Source organism: Sapajus apella, unplaced genomic scaffold (assembly GCF_009761245.1).
Source record: "Sapajus apella isolate SASKATOON/1434 unplaced genomic scaffold, GSC_monkey_1.0 scaffold49, whole genome shotgun sequence".
Classification (NCBI taxonomy): Eukaryota; Metazoa; Chordata; class Mammalia; order Primates; family Cebidae; genus Sapajus; species Sapajus apella.
In genome coordinates this window covers 14,023,798-14,048,220 of record NW_022436989.1, presented here as the reverse complement: position 1 = coordinate 14,048,220, position 24,423 = coordinate 14,023,798, and the positions used below count along the sequence as shown (strand labels likewise).

General features: G+C 41.1%; 1 protein-coding gene across 5 annotated transcripts in view; it reads right to left on the bottom strand.

The window, feature by feature from the left end:
• PCNX2 (pecanex 2) overlaps nucleotides 1-23,237 on the bottom strand; it is a 291,183-nt gene extending 267,946 nt beyond the window's left edge. For all 5 annotated transcript variants that reach the window (XM_032242324.1, XM_032242325.1, XM_032242328.1 and 2 more), the window contains exon 1: nucleotides 22,839-23,237. In XM_032242324.1, the coding sequence (XP_032098215.1) occupies nucleotides 22,839-22,991 (153 nt within the window). In that variant the 5' untranslated portion in view covers nucleotides 22,992-23,237. The remainder of the gene's footprint in view (nucleotides 1-22,838) is intronic.
• Between the last annotated feature and the right edge of the window lie 1,186 nt (nucleotides 23,238-24,423).

The window sequence follows — 24,423 nt, the reverse complement described above, 5'->3', positions numbered from 1 at the left end:
GGTTTTAAAAATTTAAGCGGATCACCTGAGGTCAGGAGTTTGAGACCAACCTGGCCAATGTGGTGAAACCCAGTCTACTAAAAATACAAAAATTAGCCTAGCATGGTGGCACATGCTTGCAATCCCAGCTACTCAGAAGGTTGAGGCAGGAGAATCACTTAAACACAGGAGGCAGAGGTTGCAGTGAGCTGAGATCGCACCATCTCACTCCAGCCTGGGTGACAAAAGCAAAACTCCGTCTCAAAAAAAAAAAAAATCAACTTTTGTTTTATTGTGGTAAAATATACACAACATAAGATTTACCATCATAACCATTTTAAAATGCAGAGCTCAGTAGTGATAATTATACTTACCTGTGTGTGATTGTCACCACCATCCATCCCTAGAATTTTCATTTTCCCAAACTGAAACTGTACCCATTAAACACTAAATACCCACTTTCCTCACACCCCATCCCCTGGCCACCACCACTAAACTTTCTGTCTCTATGATTATATGATGACTTTAGATACATTATATAATTAGAATTATATAGTACATGATCTTTTGTGACTGGCCTACTTCACATAGCATAATGTGTTCAAGGCTTTTCCATATTGTAGCCTGTGTCAGAATTTCCTTCTTTTTAAAGGCTGAATAATATTCCATTGTATGGCTAGGCCACATTTTGTTTATTCATTCATCCATCAATGAACATTTGGGTTGCATCTACCTTTTAGCTACTGTGAGTAACACTGCTCTGAACATGGGTGTACACATATCTGAGGCCCTGCTTTCAGTTCTTTTGAGTACATACCCAAAAGAGGAATATCTGGATCACATGGTAATTCTGTTCTTTTTTTTTTTTTTCAAGACGGTCTCGCTCTGTCACCCAGGCTGGAGTGCAGTAGCACAATCTTGGCTCGCTGCAACCTTCACGTCCTAAGTTGAAGCAATTCTCCTGCCTCAGCCTCCCGAGTAGCTGGGACTATAGGCGTGGACCACCACAGCCAGCTAATTTTTGTATTTTTAATAGAGACGGGGTATGACCATGTTGGCCAGGCTGGTCACAAACTCCTGGCCTCGGGTGATCCACTCACCTCGGCCTTCTAAAGTGCTGGGATTACAGGCTTTACTGTGCCCGGCCTATGTTTAAATTTTTTGAGGAACTGCCTCACCATTTTCCATAGCAGCTGCACCATTTTATATCACAATGGTTTTTAACTACAGCCCAATGTGTTATGGCTTCCCATCTCTTGAATGGCCTGGACAGATAAAAAATCTGGCTGAGTAAGGATTAGGTATAAGCAATGCCCATGCCCAGTGAGAATCAACCAGTGCTGAGGGTTTCTGTGTGCAGACATAAAGAAGGACATTCTTGGGGGCTCAACCTTTACTGATATGTACCTCATAAGTATACATCATCAATTGGCTTTTGCAAGCTGATTTTGAAGAAGTCTTCTGGAAATGAATAGATTCATTCTGCACATGAAGAAGCTGGGTGTAAAGTGGGTCATGCTGCAGCATTGATGAGCTCACAGAACTCCTCCTCTCTGTAAGTTAGCTACCTAGCAACTTCAATGACCTGACAGAGAGCCAGAGACTCAGGAGAAATTAATAAAAATGTGGCATTTCTTGGCAGTCAGAACACACCACTGTTAGAGGGAGACAATTCCTCCAGACTCTTTGGTTTCAAAAGAGGGGATTATTTCCTCTACACAGCCGGCCTCTCTGCCCCCTGACTCACTCCTCCCTCAGTGACTTCTGATGAGTGATTTAGGGAACAGGAACGGGGCATGTCTTTCTCATGCCCTCCCCTTCTTCTCTCTCAGGAGCTGGTTGGGCCAAGAAGGTGTGTCTGGGTGGCTCCTCCACTGCAAGGTCTCCAGTGTCAGGCCCCAAGGAAAGAGGCCCAAGCCTGTGCATGGTGCCTCTGACCGTATGGGTAGGTCTCTATGACTCGGGGGTCCACAATGAGGAAGTCCACTTGCCTGCAGATATTAATATCAATCACATTCCCAAATATCAGTTCATTCACACTAAAGGTGATCTTCTGAACCTTCTCTGTTTGACTCTTTTGTCTCCCTTAAGTGCCTCAGAAAGGGAGATGATATCTATCAGGTCGCCAATGTAAGTGAGTGAGGCTCTTGAATGTAACTGGAAAGGGAGCCACTCAGCGTTTCATTGAATGTTTTGTTCTCTTGGTCTAGGCATAATTCATTCATATGGCACATAATAAGCCTAATAAACTCAGTTTCCCAGCTCACAGAAGAAACTAGAAGGGAAAATGAGGAATGAACAGAAGTAGGCACAATGATATAACAAGACCTAATAAATGATGGCTGAAGGCATGGGAAAAGTAAAACTAGAAAAAGGAAAACGTACCCATAAAAAGGCAAAGACACTTCTACGAATATTTTCTGAGACACAAGCACACTTCAGTTATGTCTGAGGCTATCACTACAATAGCATAATATGATATCTAGAATTCCAAAGAAAATGGTCTATGATATTCAATATACTGTTAGAGAAGGCAGGGACATTTAAAACTATCCCATCAATGTGGTTAAAATAAGTTGAGTTTTCCTGCTTAAAGGTTAAGTTTCAAGTAATTTGGAAAATGTTTTTACTCAGAGTATGTGACCTAATAAATGAGGCATTAATCTGCCAAACATAACAGTCACACTCAAGTTTGACATTTATATGCCCATCCAAAGAGTGCTGGGATGGTTCTGCTGTATGCCAGAGCATTTCCTCTGGCTGTGGGGAACTGCTTAGTCTGGTTATTTATGCCATTTGTGGGCTTTGGAACATCCTACTCAAGCTCTTGGAAGCCTTACAAGTTTACGACTATTTGAAAACCATAGGTTCATCCAAAAAGATAGAATTCAGACTGAGGAACGTGAGTGGTCTTATCTGCTTCAGAGATAACAGAGATTCTTTTTTGTTCATCCATTTTGTCAAATTAAGAGAGAGCACCTTTGTCCATCTGGTCATCCATCTCCCTCCCATTCATTCATTCCTTTCACAGGTAAATGCTAGTATCTTGCCTGTGCCATTCAAGTATGACTCTTGGGTCCTATTTAAGTAAGTTATAATTCTTTGAGGGATTGAGAACAGGTATGTATACCAAAAAAAGCACATGACAGAGAAGTACTATCATTTCTCTGCGTTTATATATATGAAGGGATTTACAAATTTTCAGATTCAAAATATTTCTTACATAGTTCATACATTTCCTTTATGAAAAAATTAACAAATTTAGTATTTTATCAGAAAACCTGGAACTTGTGATTACATGTTGAAAATTGGAATAAGCCCAGCAGAAGTTCAGATCCCAGAAATATAGGCCAAGAACCCCTGAACGTAGATGTGTACAGAATGCATCCTGACATATATGAACCTGCCTCCAAAGGTTATGGACAGGGGCCCTCCATGCAGTTTCCCTTAGAAATAGGGCCCCCTTGCAAATACCTGTTTAAAAATGATGAGGTAGACAGAATCAAGACATTTGACAGTTTCTCAAAATTTATGTGAATTTCTGTCCTACAAAGTAAGATGAACAAAAAAGTAGAACACTTTCTTTCAGGTCTGCTATTTGACTTTTGTTGGGTCTGCTGTCTATTTCTTACGAAATCTGCTCTAATTTTGTTGGCTTCCTGGACCTCTTTCTTAGTGTGCGGCTTTGATGAGAGAAATTCTAGAAAAAGAGGTGGCAGGTGAGTGTCTAGATCGTTAAGATGGTGCTGCAGGGAATGGTAAGATGAAAAAACAGGCAAAGTTTAGGAAGTTAGATTTGGCCATATCAGCAGTCATTAAAATGAGAATTTTTATAGGCTTACTCACTTTGAAAATTATTTAAAAAGCTGGCACCCATAATTATCCAATCCTTTCTCTTTTCTCTTCTGATAAAGGATACTGAATGGATAATTCAGTAAATGAATGTTTAGTATAGTCAAGGAATTTGAACTTATGTTGATTTTTTTCATTTTAAGTGACCATGGTAAGAGTTAACATATTTATATTTTTAATGTACACTGAGATAAATAGAATGAATCAATAAGTTTATTCAAGACAAAGTTATGTCAACCTCAATAGCATCCTTGGTTTCTACATACTAAGTGCCAGTAGCAATCCTTCCAGTTGTGATAATCAAAAATATCTCCAGACAGTCTAGAGGGGGGTGCAAAATCAACCCTCCCCCAGTTGAAAATTAGTGCTTAACTCAAAAATGGATAAAAGTGTCCCAAGCACAGAGACAAAAGAAACATAGTCCCTATACATACCAAGGTCAAAGTCAAGCATGACAGTAGATGTGTAGAGTAGAATTCCAAAGCAGAGTAGCAAGTGCTGTCATTCAGGTAAATCATGGTGTACCTAATCAGATTGAGGGATGGGGCTGGCAGACCAAGAAAACTATTTCAGAGAAGTCACACATCTGAAAACTATAAAGCATGCTGAGAGAAGCCAGGCAAAGGAAACAGCATGATAAAAGCAAAGGACCTTCCAGGAAGAGCAAATAGTTGGGAATCACAAACATGGGGTATTTGAAGTCAGAGCCAAGTGGTAAGAAATGAAAGATCTTGACATTACGCTTAGGACTTTGCTCTTCATGATGAAGGGCACAGAAGGCTAGTGAAGCATTGAGGCAAAAAGTTGGTATCTACATTTTACATACATTTTACAAACTCGTCCATGTAGGACAAACGGAGACAGAATTAGGACCAGCAACAAGGAGGTGAGGAAGGGGCAATCTGCTTCATGGAACTGTTGCAGTGTTGGACGAAATTACATTTGTGAGTACACACTGTGAAACACGAACTGATTTTTCTATAAGATCACTTCAAAAACAGTAAAGCATGACTTAAATGCAGACAGAAACTATTGCACTGTTCTCCTATGCTAGTGTTAGAATTCCAAAAACATTTCTAAAAGGAAAGTCTGAGACCACTAGGATTAATGGCAGGATTGTTGAGATAAATGAATACTCTCTCTTTGATGGAGTCTCGCTCTCTCACCCAGGCTGAAGTGCAGTGGCAAGATCTCAGCCCACTGCAATCTCCACCTCCTGGGTTCAACAATTCTCCTGCCTCAGCCTCCTAAGTAGCTGGGATTACAGGTGCACGCCACTATGCCCAGCTAATTTTTGTACTTTTAGTAGAGATGGGGTTTCACCATGCTGGCCAGGCTGGTCTCGAACTCCTGACCTCAAGTGATCTGCCCACCTTGGCCTCCCAAAGTACTGGGATTACAGGCTTAAGCCATGGCACCCAGATGGAATAAATGAGTACTCTTATAAGGTGATATTGAAAGGAGGTAACACACGTTAAGTTGCTATATTTTTATTTACACAAAACAGTGTGGAAGTTCTTCAAAAAAATTAATAGAATTAACATAGGATCTGGCAATTCCACTTTCAGGTATACATGCAAAAGAAATGAAAGCCAGGTCTCAAAGAGAGATTTGTACCCCCATGTACACAGCAGCATTATTTATAATAGACAAAAGCTGGAAACAACTCTAATGTCCTTCAACAAATAAATGAACAAACAAAATGCGGTTTATACATACTACGGCATATTATTCAGCCTTAAAAAGGAGGGAAATTCTGACACACGCTACAACATGAATGAACCTTGAGGATGTTATATTAAGTGAAATAAAGCAATCGCAAATGAGCAAATACTACATGATTCCACTTAGATGAGGTACCTAAAGTATTCAAACTCATAGACAAAAAGTAGAATGGTGGTTGTCAGGGACATGGGGGAGAGGGGAATGGAGAGTTATTGTCTAATGGGAATGGAATTTCAGTTTGGGAAGATAAAAATATTCTGGAGATGGGCCAGGCGTGGTGGCTTATGCCTGTAATCCCAGCACTTTGGGAGGCCAAGGCAGGCGGATCACCTGAGGTCGGGAGTTCAAGACCAGCCTGACCAACATGGAGAAGCCCGGTCTCTACACAGGGAGTCAACATGTAAATGGGGAGATCAGATTAAGATGGATAAACTAATATTTAAACACTACAGAGGGGCACACAACCGAAGGGCTCACACAGGTAAGCTGTCCTATCTTTGCATCAAGGCAGTCCAATTAGAGCAGGTGGAGAAAACCAGAGAATAGGGCTGTTGTTGAAGGATCCAGAGGTCCATGGCTTCAACTGTGATGCAGAAATTAGATAAGATATGGAGGGGAGTGTGGAGGAGGGAATCTATCACTAGCACAGATGCAACAGGTGAAGCCAATACAGTGCCCTGACTCTCCACGGGAGAAAGGAGATCATGAAATACAAAGACAGGCTTGAAGAGAAGGCCCAAATTTAAGGGAAAAAGGGAAATGGAACCAAGCAAAGACCACCAAGAAGCAATGAATCACAAGTGAAAGATGAGAAAAGCCTGGATACAAACTTATTTTCAACATCACAGATTATGTTTATTATTCTTTATTGATTAATTAGTAAAGTATTCAGTGTAAACCATGTTTAAACACTCTGATATCCAAATCAGTGATTATCTGCACGACTCATAGACAGTTACGACATTTTTATGGATTGCATTTCAAGTAATTATAAACTCCCTGAGTGCATGGGCTGAGTCTACTCTTTGTGCACGCACAGTGCCTGACACACAGCCAGCATTGGAGTCTTTCTTGTCTGTAGCAAGCATGTTGAGCCCTGACTTCCCACACACTCATTTTCAAGGTCCACTAACAGTGGCAAGGGCAAACTGTGCCCCTCAGGAGCCAACAGAGCCAAGAGGAAGGCAAGTCTGCAGAGAAGCCGGTGACTCACGGCAAGGCATCAGGGTCCCTCCTAAATGTATATCACTGTATGAAGATCTCACTGGGGCTCAAATTGAACATCCTTGGCCAACACCTACAAGTTTACTCCCATATCTTTTTCACATGACCCTAGTACTCTTCAATAATTCTTCTTTACTTAAGGACTCCTCTTGTTCATTTTCTGGTGCAGACCTAGAATAAACCATTTTTTCCAAAGAGCTCTAGTTTCTTTTAAAAAAAAGGGAATTCATAGACTAAAACCTGATTTCTAGATCTGTCCGTTCTCATTGAGTTATCACTGATTCTAGGTTTTTCAGTAGTGCTCAAAAATATTTTTTTTAAAAAGTCATAATTTCAAAATGACATTTCTTTTTTTTTTTTTTTTTTTTGAGACGGAGTTTCACTCTTGTTACCCAGGCTGGAGTGCAATGGCACGATCTCGGCTCACTGCAACCTCCGCCTCCTGGGTTCAGGCAATTCTCCTGCCTCAGCCTCCTGAGTAGCTGGGATTACAGGCACGGGCCACCATGCCCAGCTAATTTTTTTTTGTATTTCTAGTAGAGACGGGGTTTCACCATGTTGACCAGGATGGTCTCGATCTCTTGACCTTGTGATCCACCCGCCTCAGCCTCCCAAAGTGCTGGGATTACAGGCTTGAGCCACCGCGCCCGGCCCAGAATGACATTTCTACTTTTTTTTCTTTTTTTGAGACAAGGTCTCATTTGTTGCCCAGGCTGGAGTGCAGTGGCATGATCATGGCTCACTGCAGCCTCGACCTCCCAGGCCTAAATGATCCACCTCAGCCTCCCAAGTAGCTGGGACTACAGGCACGTGCCACCATACCAAGTTAATTTTTTTTTATGTGTGTATATATATGTGTGTGTATGTGTGTGTGTATACATATATATATATAAATTGTAGAGGTAGAGTTTCGCCATGTTGTTCAGGCTGGATTTAAACTCCTGGGCTCAAGCAATCTGCCTGCCTCAGCCTCCCAAAGTGCTGGGATTACAAATGTGAGCTACCACTCCAGGCTAATATTTCTAACTTTAAAAATTACAAGGTTCTATGTAAGTCCTTGATTGTATGTTTATCTGTTTTCTTTTAATGCTGAAATCCTTATTCCTAAATATTATAACATAATTTCTTATTTTCTTTACCCTTGACTACATATATAATAATGTCAAAATATGTATAAAATCTTATTAATAAGTTTACTGAATGCAATTTAAGATGTCTCTGTGGCTCTTTTGCCTTTATGTTGTATCAGGAAGCCTAGAAATTCATTAAAAATGTCATTTCAAAGATTTTGTTTGGTTATGCCACCAATCTATCAAGGTTCATTCCTCATTTCTAGCCCTACTGCCTTCACCTGTTCTTTGCCTCCTTCTGTAGGTAACTATGTTCTTATTAATGTTTTATCTTTTCAACGTGTCTTTCTGAAACATAAGTACTTGCAGGTATGCTTCACCTTTCCCTCCCCCTTTTTAGTCTATATGTATCTTCTGCTTTTTTCTCTTAACAATGTTACCTGGGGATCCCTCTACAGCAGTCTATTTTCTCATTTCTTTTTTGCAGCTGTGTAGTACTCCACTGTAAGATGAGCCATAATTCAATAGGCCCATTCCCTCTCAATGGATCCTGTTTCTAGTCATCTTCTAGAACAAATAGTGCTTCGGTGACTCACCCTGAACATACATCCCTTTGAATTCTTGAGAATGGTTATTTATTTAAGCCACATTCTGTACTACCTTTTTTTTTCTTTTTTTTCCAGATGAAGTCTCACTCTGTTGCCCAGGCTGGAGTGCAGTGGTGTCATCTCAGCTCACTGCAACCTCCACCTCCTGGGTTCAAGTGATTCTCATGCCTCAACCTCCAGAGAATCTGGGATTACAGGCATGTGCCACCACGCCCAGCTAATTTTTGTTTTATTAGTAGAGACGAGGCTTCGTTGTGTTGGCCGGGCTGCTCTTGAACTCCTGACCTCAGGTGAACCACCTGCCTTGGCCTCCAAAAGTGCTGGGATTATAGGTGCGAGCCACCACGCCCAGCTTCTATTACCTTTTAAATCTTTGCTATGTAGACATGAAAAATCATGTTATTTTAATATATATTTATTTGATTAGTAAAAAAGATTTTCACATTTATTGACTGTATATATTTCTTTGACAGTTGTCTATTTTATACCACTTTCAAGGTGTTTGTATTTTCCTACTGATTTTTTTTTTTTTTTTTTTTTTTTGGAAACAGGCTCTCACTCTGTCATCCAGGCTGGAGTGCAGTGGTGTGATCTCAGCTCACTGTAACCTCTGCCTCCCAGGTTCAAATGAGCCTCCTGAGTAGCTGGAATTACAGGTGCTCACCACCACACCTGGCTAATTTTTTTTTGTATTTTTAGTTGGGATGGTGTTTCACCATGCTGGCCAGGCTGGTCTCAAACTCCTGACCTCAAGTGATCCACCCGCCTTAGCCTCCCAAAGTGCTGGGATTACCGGTATGAGCCACCGCACCCGGCCCTCTCCTACTGATTCTTATTTATTCCTAGAGCCATGTAAAAATGGTAAGTCTTATGAGGATGGGGCCAGGTCTGTCTTATTCTCCATTACGTCCTCAGCACCCAGCTTGGTATCCAGCAAATAGCTGGTCAAAAATATTGGTCAATAAGTAAATATTTATGATAGTAATTTTATATTACATATTTTTTTCTTAATTTAGTGAATTGTACAACCTTTGGAAGTTATTTAGCCTTTGTAAATCTCTGTTTCTTCTGTGAAATGGGAAAAAATAATTCTGAATAAAACTTTTATAAAGAATAAGCATAATAAATATAAAATAATACACTGGCACATGATAAGCACTTAAATGTTCGTGTCTCTCATGATCATTACCATCATGATCATCATCATTATCTCTTCATCATTCATCAATACCATGGGATAATAAATTCAAGATGCTGTTTTAAGAAGGAGCAAAGTGCAACAGAGCAACACAGCAAGTGTTTTATTGCCTGCATACACAGAGGGGTTGATATACAATAAGAAAAAATATTTCTGAAATAAGCCAGACAACTGTTTTCTTTGTAAAATATTTGTGTGAGGGATTGCTTAGAGATATTTCTTATATTCAGGAATTTTTCTTCTTCCCTGATTATTAAGTATCTAGTTGTAGCTTTGAAAGCAGAAATAAGTTACCAAAAGACAAGGCTAGTCTAGAAACAGGTGTCTATTGATAGAGAACTATATCCTAACAGGCTATGAGTATTAGTTATCTGGCCTTTCGTTTGAGATAGGAAAGATTTGGGGGAAGGAAGTGAAACACACAGTAAATCCAATCTAAATGTTTCTATCAGAGAATAAGAGATAAGAATTAGAAATGCTTAAGGTCCTTCATGGTTCAAAGCTTCTATATTTCCCTTCTATACTTAATAACAGTCAGTAACAAGAAATGAGATAACATTTATTTTTGCCTGATTCAATGGTCAATAATTCTTTTAAAGTCCAAGTTTCCCATGATAGGAAAAAAATGTAAATTATTATATAAGTACCACAGGAAATACATAATTGCTACATAAATAATAAACGTTATCTTGGAAGCAATGGCAAATTGAACTTTAAGGCAAGCCAATTCCAGGAATAATGTCACTGTTTTTAAGCTCCGTTTTTAAAGATCTGGATTCTGGCCACAACGTTGTGGTGAGTCTACAGAAGCGGGTCTGACCACTGTCTGTAATGTGCACTACCAAAACTGTGCCTTATCTATGGAGTTAGATTCCATTAATGCAGAATGATTAGATTCTCTGCTGTGTATGACGCGTCACTCGAAGGACCAACAGGGATTCAAATCACAGCCCTACCCTCAAGGACCTTCTGACCTTGGGAGAGGAATAAACCCCCTTGACTCAATACCTCTCTCCAGATATTGTGCCCTTTTTCTGCTCCCCACTTGAAAGAACTGTCTTCACCTCCCATTGCTTCTTAAGCCCACAGCAATCTGGCTTCTACTCCCCAATACACCACAGAAAGTGTTCTCGTCAGTGTCCTGAAAAACAAAAAATAACCACAATTTCCTCTGTTCACAGCAGCAAGCAACACGGTTGCTCACAGTGGAAATGCTCTCTTGGCTCTTCCCTTGTCTCCCCACGCCTCCTCTTTGCCCTGCCTCTGAGTGTAAGGTTCCTGGGGCTTCACTGTTAGCACTCTTTTCCTTCTCTACACATTCTGTTAAGGAAGTTTTACCCAGTTCCTTGGCAGTAAATATCATCTCTATGCTGATGATTTTCAAATTTGTATCCCTAGCTTAGATTGTTCCTTTAAACTCCCCATACCTATATCCAACTATCTACTCAACATCTCCACTTTGATATATAAAAGGAAACTCCAAACTACTATGTGTAAAATTAGGTGTTTGGTTTCCCTACCAACTGTCCCCTTTCATCCTTCATCTCAGTCAATGGTACCCCATACACCTCTGGCTCAAACCAGATCATCAGGCATCTCTCCCCCATCCTTACTCCTCTACCCTAAAAATGAACTTATCATTGAATCCCAGCAAAATCTATCCACAATTCTCCATCCTTACTGCCACCACCATCTCTTGACTGGATGACTGAAATAGACACTGAACCTCTCATTTCTATTTTTATCCTTTCTTTGATCTACTTTCCATCTAGCAGTCAGAGAAACCTTTTGATAAAGTAATTCAGCATATCTTTTTATATGTTCAGTGAACTATGTTAATGTTTTATATCCCCTGTTGGTATAAATTATTAAATCAGCAAGGATAGCAGAAAAGCTAAAATTATATAGCTACAAGTGAACTTAACTATACATCAAATTGATAGCATAGCCACAAAATGAACCAAAAAATAATTAGAAAAGAATTCATCTAGGTAACTTTTAAGCATGATACTCTGGCAGTACCTTACTGGTGATGTGTATTCCAAAAATAATAATAATGGGCCAGGTGTGGTGGCTCAGACCTGTAATACCAGCACTTTGGGAGGCCTAGGCGGGCAGATCACAAGGGCAAGAGATTGAGACCATCCTGGCCAACATCGTGAAACCCCATCTCTACTAAAAAAAAAAAAAAAAAAAAAAAAATTAGCTGGGCATGGTGGTGCGCACCTGTAGTCCTAGCTACTCAGGAGGCTGAGGCAGAAGAATCACTTGAACCCAGAGGCAGACATTGTAGTGAGCTAATATCGTGCCACTGCACTCTAGGCTGGTGACAGAGCGAGACTCCGTCTCAATAATCATCATCATAATAATTAATAATAATAACTTCTAAACAGTCTCAAACTTTTCCTTAAAGATTTGTCTATGGTGGTGTTAGGGGAGTAGCAATCCATGGGCATATTTTAGGACTGAGCAAATGATATTGTTGTGAGCTAGAGTTCTCACGGTGGGAGAAGGGAGATATAAATGTGAAATAGGGGAAGGAGAGGAAGAGTCCTTTGATATGGATATGATTGAAGGTCTCAGAATAAACATTCATTGATTATTCCATCATTCAGTCTGTAGACGAATCAATATTTTAGCTGTGTCTACGGAAAGGGGTTAGAGGCAAAGACAACTAGTAGCAACAAATGCAACTACTGCAGCCCTAGATTTCGGTTTCCAAATGTAACTCCCCACCTAAAGGATCATGGCTCCTTGGCAAAATGGCTGATTCTTCCAGGGCTGGAGCAGGGAAATTTCAAGCTAGCCCTGGAATATCTTGTTGGGGCAGAAAGTAATAAAGTGCTCACAAACTGATGAGGATATATCCAAGAAAACTCAGGAGGCACATGAAGAAGGTCTCACTTGCCAAATTTTCAATAATTTAAACATCAAAAAGAATGATGATAGGAATAGATTATATTCCCATTGAATTAAAAAATTAGTCTATGAGACCACACTAAAAAGCAAAACAAAACTATGAGGACAGGGGGAAAAAAACAAACTCTTCTTTACAGAAAAATATCCATTAATAAAAGTAGGAAGAAAATTAGAAAATTACCATTTTGCAACCACCATTGTAATAATTATTTTAGTAAAGAATCATCCATTTATGCTATAACTTGGGTGAAAGACTTTTGGAAATACAATATATACAGTCCCCAGGTTTCACTCCACAGACTGCTCACTAAATACAAACGGGGAAACTGGCAATCCTACAATAGAGACATCTGGCTGACCCTACCTTAAACAATGATGGGGGCTGGGGAGAAGTGGGAGAATCACATCCCTTTGATGTGGTGCATGACAAGGATTCAACACTGACACAGAGGCTTAGAAAACTCATTTTAGACTAAGAACAATCAAGAGGTGTGACAACTAGAAGCCATGTTTTATCTTTGTTTGACTCTTGGATACAGAAAAACACAACAAAACCCCCAGCTCCATATGACATTACTAGCATAATTGTGGAAATTTGGATAGGAACTATATATTAGACAATATCATTATATCAATAACTTTTCTGGGTGTGATAATTACGTGGGAGAATGTTATTTTCCTTAAGAGATATCTGTTGAGGTTTTTAGGGGTCAAGTGTCTTGGTGTCTGCCGCATATTCTGAAAGGGTACAGCAAAACTGCCCAGACTCTCACACATCTTAGAGTTCTAATACATGCCGTTTCCCTTGCTTAGAATGCTGTTCCTCCTCTGCTCATCTCTGCACAGCTAACTCCTACTCATTCATCAGACTTCAGATTAGAAGTTACTTCCTCTTCCGGGAAGCCTTCCTTAAGTACTCACGCTTAGATTCCATCTTCCATCTTTACTGTATAGCACCTGTACTTCCCCTACAGTAACAATTATCACTGTGTTATTCATGCCTGTTTATCTGCTAAATACATGGGGAGAAGATATCAATACACCTTGTTCTCCTGTTGTCTCCACAATAACCAGCAGACCATCTGGAACTCAGTCTGTTGTCATAGATTTAAGTGCTGTCCAACAAACATGTCCAGTTAGTCCCTCAGGCACAGGGTAGAGCGGCACCCTCCTTCCCCTTTGAAGTGAGGCGTGGCCATGCAACATTCCCTGACAAAGAAATATGAGGACAACGGGTATCTGCTATTGCCAGGCAGGAGCCTTCAGAGCCAGGGTATGACATTCACTCAGTGTCCCGCTGCCATAGCAACTAGCATGATCATCCAGATCACACGGGGAGATGATAGTGAGCAATGCCCCCAGTCACCCCAAAATGAAGACTCAAACAGCCCGTGTTTCTTTTTCTTTTTTTTTGAGACGGAGTCTTGCTCTGTCATCAGGCTGGAGGGCAGTGGAGTGATCTCAGCTTACTGCAGCCTCCATCTCCTGGATTCATGCAATTCTCCTGCCTCAGCCTCCAGAGTAGCTGGGACTACAGGCGCATGCTACTATGTCCAGCTAAGTTTTTGTATTTTAGTAGAGACAGGTTTTCACCATGTTGGCCAAGATGGTTTCAGTCTCATGATCTCGTGATCCGCCCGCCTCAGCCTTCCAAAGTGCTGGGATTACAGGCGTGAGCCACCGAACACGGCCCAGTGTTTCTAAATACCTATAATGGATAGGACCCCCTGCTAACCATACCCCTGACATCCCAAAGGACCATGTTAGATGTGTAGTACACACAAAAAATAGGGCCAGGTGCAGTAGTTCACACCTGTAACCCCAATACTTTGGGAGGCCAAAGTGGGAGGACTACTTGAGGTCAGGAGTTTAAGACCAGCCTGAATAGCATAGCAAGTCCCTGTCTCTACAAAAATAAGAAATTAGCCAGGCATGGTGGTGCACGCCTACAGTCCCAGCTACTCAGGAGGCTGAGGTGGGAGAATCAGTTGAGCCCAAGTATTTGAGGTTACAGTGAGTTACAAGTACACAACTGTTCTCCAGCCTGAGTGACAGTGAGTCCTCTCTCTAAAATGAAATAATAAAATTAAAAATTAAAAATTAACTTGGTAAAGCCAAACACATATTTAGGTTAGTCATTACTTTAGCATAAGCTAGCACATCTTGACTGACCCATATGTGTCCAACTAATGGCATTAGGTTAAAAATCATCCGAAAGCCTAAATATTCTTCAATAGGGACTAGTCAAATAAGTTTCCCTTTATAGACATAGTGGAATACTATACAGGCATAAATAATGAGGAGGCTGTTTGTGTCACGATCTCCAAGATGTTCTGTCAAGAGGGACAACAAGGCTATGTATGCATAAATGATTACTAATAGAAGTGTTGACCAAGGAACCAAGGTAGGATGGGTAAGAGATTCCAATGCAAATTTCTGGGACAAACAACAGACATTTCTAGATAGATTATGAGGATGAGTTACATGATCCTAAATTTCTTACTCAAAATGATGTCTTACAATTTTTAAAAAAAAGGGTATATGAAGATTTTTGGAAAGGCCTGCTGGTGTGCAGCTAGTCCTATGTCCCATCCTCTCCCTCAGTCGGGAGAAAAGGGCTTCAGTAGAATCACTCAGAGGCTTCATATGAGTCCCCTACAATTTGGGCAGAGGTAGAAGGCACAGCTGTCTGATTCCTTCCTAGAAAAGGGGAAAGATCAGAGACTGGCTGGCTAGTTGCTCTGATGGACATATGAGCTTGGCCTGCTCTCCCAGAGTGTGATGGGGAAAAGAATATGTGAACATTGACATGGACAGTGTATGCAAGAATATGTACATATTTCCTTTAGATAATGTCTGAACGGGCTATGGAGCAGAGTAGACTAGAGCAAAAGAAAGCTGGAGGTGGACAGAGTAAGCAACCAGATGGGGCAAAGATGCAAGACAAGAACCAGAGAGCCCAAGACCAGCTTACCACTGTGCCAGTCAACAAAGAATGTTCCTGCTCTCTAAAGCCAAGGGCATCAGAAACATCGGTCAATGCATGAGGGAGCAGGAGAGCAAGAAAGAGACTGTGCCATTCTCATGTCCCTTCCTGCCTGGAAATGACTGGATGATGGAAGCTTTGATTATGCTATGGAACTGCACATTCTGCAATCTAAATCAAGTCTGTATTTTGCTGCTTAAAGCCATTATATAATTTGTATAACCTGTGACCTGAAGTTATGGGGCTTACCCATGTTTTTATCTGAGATATGGAAAAAAAACTCCTGTCCAGGGCAAATTAAAAGGGACAGTGGAAGACAAATGAGGGTGCTTTATGATTACACTCAGGACCCCTGGCATGCCAACTTCCACTTACATACATATAAAATATCACTGCAAGAAGGCACAAGAAGAAAACAGTGGTTCCATCTCAAGTGGGAAACTAGAAATAAGTGAGAGGGAAATTATCTTTTTATTATATGTTATGTACATTTTTAGTGTTTGTATCTCTTCATGCCAACATGCAACAAATATATGTCCATTGATAAGGTTTGGCTGTGTCCTCACCCAAATCTCATCTTAAATTGTAGCTCCCATGATTCCCACATATAATGGGAGGGACCCAATGGGAGGCAATTGAGCCATGGGGCAGGTCTTTCCTATCCTGTTCTCATGATAGTGTGTAAGTCTCATGAGATCTGATGGTTTTATAAAGAAGAGTTCTCCTGTACGAGCTCTCTTGCCTGCCACCATGTAAGACGTGACTTTGCTCCTCATTTGCCTTGTGCCATGACTGTAAGGCCTCCCCAGCCATGTGGAACTGTGAGACCACTAAATCTCTTTCTTTATAAACTACCCAGTCTCAGGTATTTCTTCATAGCAGTATGAAAATGAACTAATATACCCACATTGTAAAATTACCTATTAGAAATGGTATGGCTGAGTGAGTAAGGACTCCAATGCTTGGGCTTTAATTCTAGTCAGGCCATGACTAGCCATGTATTCATAAGCATATTAGCCTACCTCTCTTTGCCAGTTTCATGGACTATAAAATGGGAATAATGATAGTGCCTCACTAGGGCACTGTGAAGGTGAGATGATTTCTTTCTTGTAAAGCTCTTCCAAAAGTATCTGCCTCCTATGTGCTCAGTAAGTGCTGGCTGTTATTCTTACCTATTCCAATAATAGTAACATAATACAATTGTAAATGATAAAGAAAGAAAACGTACCAGATAAAAAGTATGGAAAAATCTGAATACCATTAAAAGTCCACTTTCTTCTTGCAGAGGACATAGGAAGGAGATTTAGAGAAGATGAAATAGGAATAAGATACTTAATATTTAAAATTTACCATTTATGAGACCAAATGATTAAAGCCAGAAAATAATAATCACCTAGTATTAGCTTCCGTACAAAAGAAATAATACCAAGTGAATTAGATTGTTCAATTAAAACAAAAATAATAGGGTATTAAAGTATTAGACATTACCCTTGGGAAAACTACCATGTATCTGAAGAGTGAACCATTCAAATACAACCAGTCACTAATGGGAGGCAATCTCAAGAAGCCCTAAGAAAAGTGAGAATGGGGCAGGAGATGTAACTACCAGAAAATGTGTCATGAACTTATAGTACCGGAATGGAAAGAAGAAACAAACGCAGAAACACAACCTGGGGACATAGATCCTGCCCACAGACATGCATGTGTCTAATGGCAGACGACGACGATAAACGGGCGGAGTTGCGCAGAAAGAGAGCAACTGTGACTCAAGAAAAGAAGTATCAATTTGAAAAGACTGAAGACAGCTGCCCCAGCGACAAATGAAGGGACTTCAGGAAAGCAGAGCTCTCCACACAAGCAAGCCTTCGGCACACACAGCCCTCTGTCCACAGAGCCATCTGGAGCAGCAGAAATTGAGAGACAACTGCATGGGATGGCATTCAGCCCAAATCTAGAAGGACTGAGGCTGTGGTTCTTTTGGAGGCCCAGGACCCAGGAAGGATGCCTTTTAGGCAACTCCATGCTGCAGGCTCTTAGTCTCAAGTACAACTCTGCTTCAGGCAGGTGAGGGCAGGAGGCAGGAAGCCAGACATTCAGGTAAATTATGGAGATAGTGCAAAGGATCAAGCATCTCCATGCAAGAATAAATAAGGCCCCTAGATGGGGACAGACCAAATATCAAGGTTCCGGAGTCAAAGGAAAGAAAGAATGGACTGTGTGATTCATTCATTCACAAAGAAAGCCTCTCTTTTGAAGAAACTGAATATATTTGCTAAGACTGACTAGAACAGAGGTAACCTTTGGGAACAGCAAGATGCCGAGCAGTCCAAGAGAATAACAACAGTCAAGTGGAATGGGCCAAGCCTGCTATGCAAGGTTGTGCAGGTTGCATCCTGCACAAAGGTCTCTTGCTGACAGGATTAAATGTGCCAGGAAAGGGTGCCTCTCTGGGCAGGCCACCTTTCCATCATTTACACAAAGACATCTTATATGTTAAAAGTAGGGGAGGAAGTCTAGGTGAAGCATGGGGGGAATAAAATTAAGAAGGTAGGAAGGAAGGGAAGGGTGGCCAAATAAATTGTAAAACCTTAAGATTCTACTCCCAAACCTCAACATCCAATTGTACCTTCATGTCTTAGGCCTCAGGAAGCCTTGTTATGGGGGTTAGGGGTGTGAAAGAGTAAAAAAAATCCAAGATGCCTAGTGCATGGAGCCAACAACCAAGCTCCATGGCAACTTTCTTTAAAATGTAATATATTTAAATTTCTATCAAAATGTAATTTATCATGCAAGGTATTTAGGAAGAAATGGACTGACGTGTGCAGTTTACTTTGAAATGCATCAAGAAAATAAAGTAGAAAAAGGGATCGATAGAAGGATGGACAAATGCATAGATACGTGACAAAGCAAGTACAGTAAAATGCTTGTGGGGTAAAATCCAAGTGCTGTGTACAGGGCTGCACAGTAAAATTATTTCAGCTTTGTTGTATGTTTTAAACTTTTTATAATAAAATGTAAGAAAAATATTGTTTGAAAACAGAGGAATGCAAGGCCTAAGAAAAGATAATGACATACCAGACTGGGAAATGGCTGTGGGCCATGACATTATAGAAATGTCACCAACTAGCTGTAATAACTATTAGTATGTGTTGGGTGCTTACTATTTGCCTAGTGCAATGGTCAGGCACGGTGGCTCACACCTGTGATCCCAGCACTTTGGGAGGCCGAGAGGGAGGATCACCTGAGGTCAGGAGTTCGAGACCAGCCTGGCCAACATGGTGAAACCCCATCTCTACTAAAAATACAAAACTCAGCCAGGCGTGTACCTATTATTCCAGCTACTCAGGAGGCTGAGGCAGGAGAATTGCTGGAACCCAGGAGGCAGAGGCTACAGTGAGCGGAGATGGTGCCACTGCACTCTAGCCTGGGTGACAGAGCAAGACTCCATCTCAAAAAATGAAATAAAAAAGAATTATAGCAATTAGAAATGATGTAGTTCTTATCAAAGAAAGTCTCTAAGGTTAAATTTTAAAAAGCAGAACTGGAAACAGAACAAGTCAGGCTAAAGTTAAAGGAAAGGAAACATAAAGCTACAGCCCTGAAACAAAAGCGTGGAAAGGGCTGCCCATCCTAACATATTTCTCAGGCCTGGAAAATCAAGTCGAATGTTGCCGTTCATGGGTTCTGGAAGGATGTGAAGGTTCCACCCATTCTTCCCACCACTCAACTATTCCTCTCCAGTGGCGTTGACCATGATGCCACTGGCATCATCATAATTCCACTGTATGTTGCTCCACTGTTTCACAGACTTCAAAGTGCTCTTACATGTACTATGTCAGGCAGCATAGAGTCCTGGAAAGGCCGAAGACTTAGATGCTACTGGACCTCAGCTAAAATGCTGAAGTTTACCACTGACTATCTAGATGACTCTGGGAAAACAGCTGACTCTCTCTGAACCTCAGTTGCTAAACCTGTAAAATGAAAGTGTTATCCCCATTTTACAGATGATAAAACTGAGGTCTGGAGAAGTAAGATGACTTGCACAAGGCCATACAACTGATAAGAGGAAGAACAGGAACTGTGTCTTTTGACATGAGGCTGGTGCTCCCAGAACTTACACAAAGCCAAAATCATGCCCATGTGCTCCTTCTGGAAATAAAACTCTGCTCTGAATCTCCGTTAATTAACATCTCAAAAGAATAAACACAAAACACATGTAATAAGTGACAATTTAAATATCTCTCAAGACAAATCATCTTTCAGTGTGTCCAAAAGAAAATGAGCTTGATAATAACCCAAAGTAAAACTCCAAGTTATCCAAATTGACTTGCTGTTTTTTGTTGTACACTTCCAAACATTTCTCACAAATATACATAGTGCATAAATGTTAATAAATCACTATTTTCCACATTGTCACCCAGATCTAAGTACCTTCTAGGGGTTAGAAATAAATTTGCCTCAAAAATTAATAATAAAAATGTTTATTTAAAATACTCAAAGTATCTGTTAAATTAAAAAGTAGATCCAATAGCGAAACCTTCTTTTTTTTTATTTTTCGAGATGGAGTCTCTCTCGGTCACCCAGGCTGGAATGCAGTGGCACAATCTCAGCTCACTACAACCTCTGTCTCCAGGGCTCAAGTGATTCTCCTGCCTCAGCCTCCAAGTAACTGGATTACGGGCGTGCACCACCACACTCAGCTAATTTTTTGTATTTTTAGTAGAGACAGGGTTTCACTATGTTGGTCTTGAACTCCTAATCTCAAGTGATCCACCCACTTCGGCCTCCCAAAGTGCAGGGATTACCGGCATGAGCCATGGTGCCCCACCAAAACTTTCTTGGTTAAACATGTTTAAGCCAAAATTGTGAAGAAAAAAAAAAAAAAAAAAAAAAAAAAAAAAAAAAAACAGAAAGTTCACTGAACTTTGACTAAGCCCCTGCTGTCAGTAAGCAGTCAGGTATCTTCTTGGACAAATTATTGTAAATCAACAAATTGAAAAAGACATTAACAATCACAGGCAACACTGAAGTGCAGAGGAATATACTTCAGCACCAAGATCTGAAGAATAAAGCCTCCGTTGGGGAAGGGGGCCTTTTATTTCAAGGGGACTTTAAGAGACCAGAAGACCAAAGCAAGAAAAAACTAATCTGTCATGATTTTAATAAGATAGGCTAGATATTAAAAAGTAGCATAACAGTAACTGCACCCACATACAATTACTCTACAACAGTTAAAGGCACGGTGGCATAAAGGTATAAAAATTTGTGCCCACTTGTTTTATTTTTTAAAGTCTGATATAAAAGTAAAATTATTTAAGGATAATTTTACTTCTAAAATTTTGAGATTTAGCTGAAAATTACATTTAAACATCATTGAAAAGCAAGTTAACGAAGGACAATTTCCTATTCACAAATGCAAGATCTAAATCAAGCCACTCAATAAAGCATATTTAGGTAAAAACTAAGGGTTCTGACCATATGTACACATCAAATCTTAGGTAGAGTTTTATAAAAATAAGCCCATACGCATAGAAAAAAAATCTGCAGGAACACAACATTAAATGCTAATGTGGTTATTTCCAAGGAGTGGGATTATAGGTAAAATATATATTGCTATTATTATCAGGAAATTTTCAAAAAGTATAATGAGGAAGACTATTTAGTGCTGGTTGGAAAAGAAAGAGGCACACAGTTAATTATATATGAGATCAGCATTACCAAATGTAGAGCACTCTGCTGTGTACAAGGAAAAACCAAGATGAATAAACAACATAAAAAGCCACGTCCTCAAAAAAGCCTATGATCTAGACATAGAAGTGAAATACATGTTCCAACAACTAAGTACCAGACAGAATTTGAAAAGTACTATTAATGCTGATAATAGTCTAACTACAGAATGCTGTAAAACTAATAGTAAATACAGAATGGTACAAGGGCAAGGGAGAAGAGAAATTAATTCTAGCTAAAAGGAATCAGAAAGCATAAGAATGAAGAGATTTTCGAAGATGGGGAAAGAAAAAAAAAAGGACCATCTCTTACTGAGCACTGTGTGTGCGCCAGGTACTAAGAAGTACTTTCATTTATTAATTTACTCACTTTTGCTTTTCACCCTATAAGGGAGGTACTACAATCATCCCTGCTTTACAAGGAAGGTAAAGCTTGCTCAAGCTCACACTAGGTCTAGTAAGCAGCAGAAGCAGAATCTCACCCTGGTGAGGGCTGTGCTCCTCATGACTTTGCTATGCTGTCCCTCTAGGAAAGGGAAGACACTGGGAACCACAGGCTAAGGAAAAATGGATTAAGAAAAATGGTGCACAAAATCAGAAAGAAGAAAGAAACTTGCACTTACTGAAGGGCCTCCATGCAGTTTCTGTATTTAAAGCTTTTTATATACATTTTTGGTTAATTTTTTTATGAAGTGGTGATTATGATGATCACATCCATTTTAATGATATGAAAGCCAAGTTTTAGAAAAGTTCAGTATAAGGCCATCAGCTAATTAAGTAGCAGAACACAACTGTAAACTCAGGCCTGAGTCCAATCTCGGGTCAAGCCAGACCTGTGGCTTTAAATATACTATCTCATTTAATCCCTAAAAAAATCTGTAAATCTGGTACTGTTTCTTTTTCTCATTTTACAGATGAGATACGGTAAATAACCTCCCAAAGGTCACACAACTGGCAACCGGTAGACCCAAAACTTAACCCAGGCATCATGATTTCAGATCTATCCATTATCATATCTTCCTACAGATTGCTATGCATGGTGGTGTAGAAATTACAAGGTGAGAAATTGATCATTGAACATGCCTTCTCAAAGCAAAACAAGAAAGAAGGGGAGAGGGGGAAAAAAGGACCAATAACTGAAATGGGTTTGTTTTTTACATTTCGTTTTGCCTCTTGGCTACAATCTACAGTACTATTTCGCACCAAACATTATCCCAAGCCACCCAGCTCTGAGGCCTAGAGTACCCACCTACAAAACAGGCTGCATGCTCCCTGCCACAAGCAGAGTGACTCATCCTAACATCCGGCATCAATTCTTAATGAGTCTCGGAGGCCCCGAAGTCCTGTCTACTTCTTTTCTTTTCCAGCGAATCTTCACAGCCCCCTTTCTCTACACGTTCTCCGTCCCAAATTCCTGAAGCCCCTCCCCTTCCGTCTCTTAAGAACTACTAGGAATCCTTTCCCCTCTGAAGCTGATGGCAAGTCGGTGGTTCCTTTCTCCTTCTTCCCTCCATCCTCACAGCGCCCCAAGAACGGACCCTCCCCACTCACCAGGTGCAGGGCCAGGGGCAGCAGCAGCAGGAACAGCCACAGGTAGAGGTGGCAGCTGTTGGTGAACTTGCTCTGTTCCGGGTCGTGGTACCAGCCCCCGGTGAGCGCGGCCCACACGCCCTGCCGGAGCAGCTGCAGCACCTGGGACACCATGCCGGCTGCGCCCCGGGGCTGGTGCAGCCTGCGCGCACCGGCCGGCTCCCCGGGCTCCCTCAGGTCTAACACCCGGGCCCGCGGGCCGCGCCCCCGCCGTCGCCACCGCCGTCGCCGTCGCCCCCGCCGCCTCCTTCCACCCCACGGCTGAAGCTGGGGCTGCTCTTCCGCCCGGACCCGCGAACCGCGGCGCCGGAGCCGGCTGCTGCCGCCGGGCAGGTGAGCGCCATGTCCGAGGGAGGAAGGATTTTCCCGTCGTGCTCAGAGGCGGCTGCTCAGAGGATGCTTCTGAGGCTCCTCCCAGCGCCCGCCCCGTCCCTCCTTAGCCATCAATGGTAGCCGGAAGGATTCCTGTGAGTCCCTCCAGCCTTTTTCTTTTTCTTTCTTTTCTTTTCTTCTTTTCTTTTTTCTTTTCTTTTCTTTCTTTCTTTTTTATTTCTTTCTTTTCTTTCCTTTTCTTATCTTTTTCTTTCCCTCCCTCCCTTCCTTCCTTCCTTCCTCCTTCCTTCCTTTTTTTTTTTTTTTTTTGCCTCTGCCATTTCCCTTCCCCTTCTCCCTGATCCTCCTATTAGGGGATGTGCAAGGGTGTTCTCATGCAGAAGGCACACACCAGGACGCATTCCTTGTCCTTGTTCTTTTTTGCACCCAAATATTTACCTCATGCAAGGTCCTGTCACACAGCACTCAAAATAATTTCTTCTCCTGAGCACTGTCCGCACACCTTCATTCTCCCTAATTAAGGGCTGACCCCAGACATTCTTTTAGTCTAAGCTCTACCTGGTCCTCTGGCACTGATCTTCTGTCCTCCCTGACCTTTTCTCCTCCACTCCCTATTGTCCAACTTGGTAAATAAAGAAGATAACCACCTTCCTAGTAAAATTTCAGAAACTTCAGTTAGGCTCCTTAGTTTTTTTTTTTAATCTATTTTCTAGAACACAACCCAGGCATTAACTGGCTATTTAGAACATTAGTCTAAATCTTTCTATGCTGTTTAGATAGGAAGACCCACTGGAAAAAAAGGTAATAATCTTTAAGCTAGTGTACATTTTATCACTTACAGTGGATACACTTCAGATTCTCTTTTGAGAGCAGATTTTGGAAAGGGAAGAGATAAAAGGGAGCTTGTCATTCCTTTGGGATGAGGAGAAGAAACCTAGTGTGAGCTAGGGCCTTGGGGAAAGATGAAGATTCGAGGGCTTCATGATCCCCCAGAATACTTTCCTTCCCTGCATCATACTTACCTGGTCTGTCCCCATCACACTTCTCTGACTTGTGTGCCTGCCTGTGTCCTGGCCTTGTTCTGGTTTGCAGCAGCACTTGCTGTGGCTGTCCTAGTCAGGCCCAGTAAAGGCACACCGGCATTCCCAGGCTGAAATGTGATAAGGACAGGCCCATTATGAGGAGAGGGCCCAGGACATGAAAAGCCACTGAA